The sequence below is a fragment of the Plectropomus leopardus genome, chromosome 20 (genome assembly GCF_008729295.1).
Source record: "Plectropomus leopardus isolate mb chromosome 20, YSFRI_Pleo_2.0, whole genome shotgun sequence".
Classification (NCBI taxonomy): domain Eukaryota; kingdom Metazoa; phylum Chordata; class Actinopteri; order Perciformes; family Serranidae; genus Plectropomus; species Plectropomus leopardus.
The window spans coordinates 2,264,097-2,270,685 of NC_056482.1; the positions used below are offsets into that span (position 1 = coordinate 2,264,097).

The window sequence follows — 6,589 nt, forward strand, 5'->3', positions numbered from 1 at the left end:
TTAGCCTCCTGAATGTTGATAACAAAATTCTATCTAAGATACTTGTTCTTAGGCTAGAGAAAGTGGTGACCTCAATTGTAGAGGCAGATCAGATGGGATTTATTAAGGGTCGAAATTCTTATCACAATACAAGACGCCTTTTCCATATTATCCATCACCTTAATTTTTACAAGACGCCTGGTGCTATTGTTTCTATGGACGCTGAAAAGGCGTTCGATAGAATTGAGTGGCAATATTTGTTTGAAATTCTGAAGAGATTCGGTTTTGGGCATAGTTTCCTGAACTGGATTAGACTGTTATATAAAGAACCGACAGCTTCAGTTCTGACAAATGGCCTCCTGTCCGCTCCATTTAAAGTGAAAAGAGGTACAGCTCAAGGAAGCCCACTGTCTCCTATTTTGTTTGCTCTGGCTATAGAGCCATTAGCGTTAGCCATCAGGCAAAACCCAGATATTCAAGGAGTAACAATTGGCACAAAACAACATAAAATTTTATTGTACGCAGATGATATTCTTGTGACATTAACAAATCCTCATAAATCATTAGAAGCTCTAACTAAATGTATTAAAGAATTCAGCTCAATATCTGGGTATAAAGTAAATTTTGACAAATCAGAAATAATGATTTTGAACAACAGCATAAGAACTGCACCAGTCTATATTAGCCCTTTCGCTGGGCTCCATCTGGGTTCAATTACTTAGGAATTAAAGTCACTCCTCAAATCAACCAGTTATATACAGCAAATATAAATTCTTTGGTTAAAAGTCTCAAAGAAATGTTAACAAGATGGAAGAGTTTACCTATATCATTTCTCGGTAGAATTAATTTGATCAAGATGACAGTACTTCCTAAAATATTATATACCTCGTCTATGCTCTTTGTGAATCTAAATCCCCACGATATAAAAATAATCAACAAAGCAATGTCAGATTTTATTTTGGAACGGCAGGAAACCTAAGATTAAATTAACAACACTACAGCTCCCCAAGGAACAAGGTGGGTGGGGCCTTCCAAACATAGAGTATTATATACTATCTTTGCAAGCCAGGATTATTTCCACATGGGTGAGTGAATGTTTAGATTTCCCTTGGTTTGAAATAGAGTTGGCTGTTTGCAGACCTTTCTCTCCAGTGAACATGCTGGACAGGGGTCTGAAGGAACTACCACACAAAGTTACAAATAACCCCTTAATGACTAATGTGTTGTGGGCCTGGAGAAAGCTTAGGAAAATATTTAAGAGCACTCACCCTCTTCATCTTATAACAACTTTGACAGATAACCCAGAACTCTCACCACAACAAAGAGGATCAGATTTTTTACAGTCTGGCGGAAGGCAGGTATTGTAAGAGTTGTCAATCTCTTTGAGAATGGCAGATTTAGATCATTTGAGTCACTACAAGGTCAGTATCATATATCAAATAAAGACTTCTATAAATATCTACAGGTCAGACACTTTGTGTATAAGAAGAGCAATTCATGGGAAATCTCAAGCGATTCACACTCATTAGATAGATTTTTTCTTAAATATAAGCAGCAAAAACACTTCATATCTAAATTTTACTCTGAGATGCAGAGTCTGAACTTGGGTAAACTTTCATGGTTAAAAACATCCTGGGGTACCTCGCTCAAATGTGTACTAGATAATGATGTATGGGAGGACATTTTACGATTACCTTCCAGGATTTCAATCTGCAACAGATATAAAGAGTTACAGTATAATATTGTACACAATATATACATATCTCCATATATCTACAGTAAGTATAACGCAGGAACTTCAGAAAACTGCCCCAAATGTAAGTCTCATGTAGGTACTAGGTTACACTGTTTGTGGGAATGCGAAAAAATTCAGTTGTTTTGGAAGGCAGTTTGCTCAAGTATTGGTATAGCAATAAGTCAACAGGTGCCAGTAAACCCACTTCTATGTCTGCTAGGGAAGGCCCCTGGTCTTGGTTTTCTGAAAGAAAACGAGGACGTGATTCAGTCACTTTTAATGCTAGCGAGGAAAGCCATAATGGTAAAATGGGTTGGAGAAGACCCCCCTTCCATTCGTCTGTGGAAATCACTGATCTCCGAAGTCGTGATACTAGTAAAACTTGAACACTGTATTAACAAAAGGACTCATATTTTCCTGCAGAAGTGGAGGAAGCCACTGGAACTTTTGGGAGTGACTATAATTTGGACTTAAATACATAACATGATGGATATTTGTCACTTTTTGTTTTGTTTTGCTTTGCTTTTTTCTGCCTGTCTTCCCTTTTTCTCTAATTGAAAAGGAATAATATTCTTCACTCACATACTAACTGTTTACTACACAATATGAGCTGTGGTACAAGTGAAATATATTACTTCAGTGTGCTATTGATGCTGCACAAGTATATTTTACATAAACCAGTCTTGTAGCATTTTTGTAATTTTTGACTGTTTTTCTTTGTTTACTGTTTATACTTTTGTCATAAAATTGAATAAATAGAAGTTTGAAAATCTAAAAAAAAAAAAAAAAAAACAAACAAAAAAAAAAAAACTAATAAATGAAGCCAATTCTGTGTATGCAATACTGGAAGTAAACATTATCTTAAGACACTGCAGGATGTAAAACTCTGCCCTACCACACTGTAGCCTTATGCTGTTCTCACCTCTTGCAAAGCTTTCCCTATTTCTTCATCAGTTATTAAATTAACTGTTGATTTGAACGAAGGCTGACCAGCAAGATAATGTACAAGATCTTCTGACAGGAAATGGGGTCCTGGACCTCCATGTACAACTGACACTGCGATCATCTTTCCTGCCAGGTAGTATTCATCCTCCTAACAGCTGTGACTGAATTCATATTGCAAAATTGAAAACAAAAACAAACACTATATACTTTAAGATACTGCGGAAAAAAGCATATGCCATGGTAAATATATGTTTAATGATCATTAACCAAACATTAGTATAGTACACATCCAACCCTATGCATACCATTTGCATTGTAGACCAAGAACCGATGTCCTTCTGGTCCATCAAAAATGGGCCGGTCTTTCAGGTGTTTCATTAGCAGAGTTAAAAACTCTCGTCTTGGACCACCTGTGTCAATTCCCTCCTCAGGAACTCCAGCATCATCAGTAAATCTGACCAGCATGTCACAGTTGTCAGAATATGTTGTACGCTTGAAACTCTGACTGCTCCATCCCAAACATTAGCCCTTGAGATGTTGAACCTGCTGACTCTTTTGTGATCAATAGGAAGTGACATGTTTGCCACAATGTCAGGTAGTGTAATGTTCATCTCCCCTGTAATGACAAAAGTGATCTAATTAATAGATATTTCAGCCAGTGCACAATTTGCCACTTTTACAAAAATTATTTAAATGCCAGAAATACTGCACAATGAAAACACTAGAATGCCACTGTCAAAAGCTCATTTTACACTGCTGTGTGTTGGAAATTCTCCACATTGACTGCAACCAGCTCCTCCTCCTCCTCCTCTTCCTCCACACCTGGTGCATACAGGTCTGTGTATTTACTGTTGGGAAATTACAACTTCCATGTTAAAACATCTTACTAACAAATTTCTTCCCCATGAGTTAAATTAAAATTATTTGAGTCACTGATTTTTGGCTTACCTGTAGCAAGAAGTCTTGTCTGGATTTGTTTCAGGTGGATCCATATCATCAGTATCAGATATTACTATCTGAAAAACAAATTAAAATGTCAAAACAACAACACTGAAAGTAAGAAACATCAGGCTGCTGCAGTCTGCCTTATTACCTGTCCAGGCTGAATTGTTGCTGAATGTCCTGGTGCATCTCTGAAACATGATAAAAATTACAAAATTATTAAATTAATTAGTACTGTCCTTCAGGCCTACAATAGTCATCAAATAATGTAGACTATAATGAATACAGCCAAGATTCCTATTGGTTGATTAGCACTAGAAAAGCCATCTCATTAAATATGTTATTCATTTATTTATCCCTGACAAGGGCTAGATGCCAAAATGTCCTTACCTTTCTTCTTTAGATTTGTGTTTGGGAGTACTCTGGTTTTGTGGTTCAAAAACCTGAGAGGAAATGCATAAATTTATCAGCAATTTGTAATAGCTTCCATAATTGTTCCCTTACTACATACAGTACTTATCACTGGTGAAAGGTTGTTTGTATTGACATAGATAAATCAATAAATACATTGATACATAAATAAGTATTAAAACAATAAATAAATAATTGATGTACCACAGTGTCTGCTCGATTGAATTCAGCTGTGCTCCTTAATGCAATGACAATTTCAGAATCAGAGTCTGAGGTATCATCCACTGCTGTAAAAACAGAAAATTCAACAGATCATGTGGATACTGCACATGTATCCTACAGTAGAGTATCTAAAATATGTGGAAAATATTGAATCATGAGATCCACTAACCTCCTTGAAAGTGTGTTTCTAGGCAGATGAAAAAGGTGATCCTGGAATATGGCTTTCCTAGTTCCTTTTTATACTCTGCCAATTTGAATGGCTTTTCTGACCCAGGCACATGGACCACCTCTGAGCAGTCTGGATACAAAAGGACGCACGGTCCTTCTTGCATGTCCTTGTTAAATGTTCTCATTTTCTGGACAGCTTGTTTCAGTATATCAGATGCTGCTACTTCTGGGTCTACAAATAACGGGAGTGTTTTCCCTCTTAGAGGTTTCAGAGCAGTTCCATCAGTTCCATTTGGCACCATCAATCCAATGTTTATCTAGTAAAATAACAAAGATAAGATTAATTTCATGTATTATGCACAGGTAAAATAAAAGATTATACTGTCATATATACATCAGTGTTTCCCATAAATTATGCAGAAAGTGGTGTCCCTCCATGGTCTAATTTGTGCCACCACAGTTTCACAGTGAGCCAAACATGTCTATACACTCAGATGCGACAAAAAGATAATATATATATATATTTTTTTTTTAACTTGATTCAATCTGTGTGATGAGTCAACTATGATACTGATCCACTTCGGAGTCATCTCGAGTCAGATAACGCTAGTCGAGTACTGATAAGTACTAAGACAGTCAGTGCAACTTACCTGGACGTGTTTTCTGTCCTTTGCCATTCTTCCATTCGGCCCATAGTTAAAAGACTGACGCTCTTTGGACTTTGAGCTTCTGTACTCCAGGAACTGTTTGTATGATGAGCAAGGTTTTTCTGCTTAAATAAACAATGTTCCGTTTCAAAATAGAAAGTTAGCAGCGCTAACCAATAGCACTATTCACTTTCATTCACAGACTTAAGATAGCTAGCGTTATGCTGCACTTACTTTGTTTAGCGTTGTCCGCTGTTGAGATGTCCCCTGTTCTTTTCCGTCTGGTCGGCGCCATTTAAAAACTCTAACGACCGACCACACGAAAAACAAAACCGTGTTAATTGGCTCATGTGTTTGCCACAAAACGGGCAAAACATGACTCGGTCTCTGTCCATCTCCGTCCATTGAAAATATCAACACTCTATCACTTCCGGGTCAACCCCGTATTTGGGACGTTCCCTTTCCGGTAGATTGTATTTGCTAATTTGTTTTCTGAAATGTAAATTTGTCTCGGCACTTGTAAATGTGTTTCACGCTTTGTTAATTTGTTTTCCAAAATGTTAAATTGTCTCATATTTTGTAATGTTGGTTAGCACCTCCCGGCCACCGTAATATTCTCTGTAAATTCTAAATTAAATAACTGGCACATATTTTAATACTATTGTTTGTGGCATAGCTGAGGAGGAGAGCAGACTGATGTCTGATTAGGAGTGGCCTGCTACTGTTTTAGTATTTTTCTTTTATGTCTATAGTTCAGCTGATTTTATCCTGCTCTTTTATTTCTGCTGTTTTTAGCGCTTGTGAGGTAAAAACCACTGCATTACACTCCAAGGTTGTGGTTTTATTGCTGTGCTGTGTATGCCGTTTTTGTTTATTTTTTTTTACTGTATTTTTCCCAGCAGCACTGTGTGTTGAGCAGGCCCATGGTGTGGTGCTTTGTCACTTTAGGGTAAGGGTGTTTTGTGTTGTGTTGTGTATTTGAGGGTAGCACGTGTGGTGAAACTAGTTTTAGCTTTTTTTGTGTGTGTCTTTTGTGCTCTTTCTTTTTTGGGATCCAACTCCTCACGGTCTGCCTTCGTGCACGCACATACATTTTTTTTTTTTTACATTTTATACTTTATATTACTACCCAGAGCCAGCATAGTTTTAAGCCCCTCGCAACATTTGTTTTAAACCTTTTTTTTAATCTGCCATTTTGGAGCCTTGTAACATTTTAACTTGAACTTTGACTTTTTTATGCACCTCTTAATATCATTTTTAACAGCAATTTACAACCACAACCGTTAAATAAATCATTCAATTATTTGCACTTTAAGCCATGTCTCTGTCATTTTTCTCTTAACAAGTCTGTTTTATAAATGGTTGGGTACTCTAGGTAGACTGAGTCCTACCTACCTTCCCTTCTGGTCACAATATGTTTAGATCTCGTGGATCCATGCAGACTCTGGGCTTTCTGTTCTTTTTATGTCAAAACAAAGGATCGGATTTTTATCCACTCTGATTGTATGTTCTCCAGGGAGACAACCAAGTCCTTGAAACA

At 37.0% G+C, this 6,589-nt stretch overlaps 1 protein-coding gene across 1 annotated transcript; it reads right to left on the reverse strand.

Annotated features, from left to right (window-relative positions):
* Positions 1 to 3,196: 3,196 nt before the first annotated feature.
* On the reverse strand, positions 3,197 to 5,314 carry LOC121960081. Its single transcript, XM_042509681.1, has 8 exons — positions 5,284 to 5,314; positions 5,053 to 5,171; positions 4,404 to 4,719; positions 4,217 to 4,299; positions 3,992 to 4,044; positions 3,753 to 3,792; positions 3,608 to 3,675; positions 3,197 to 3,507 (listed from the first exon to the last, which is right to left on the reverse strand). Exons 2-8 carry the CDS (start codon positions 5,077 to 5,079, stop codon positions 3,408 to 3,410), a joined length of 687 nt encoding a protein of 228 aa, XP_042365615.1. The 5' UTR covers positions 5,080 to 5,171; positions 5,284 to 5,314; the 3' UTR covers positions 3,197 to 3,407.
* Between the last annotated feature and the right edge of the window lie 1,275 nt (positions 5,315 to 6,589).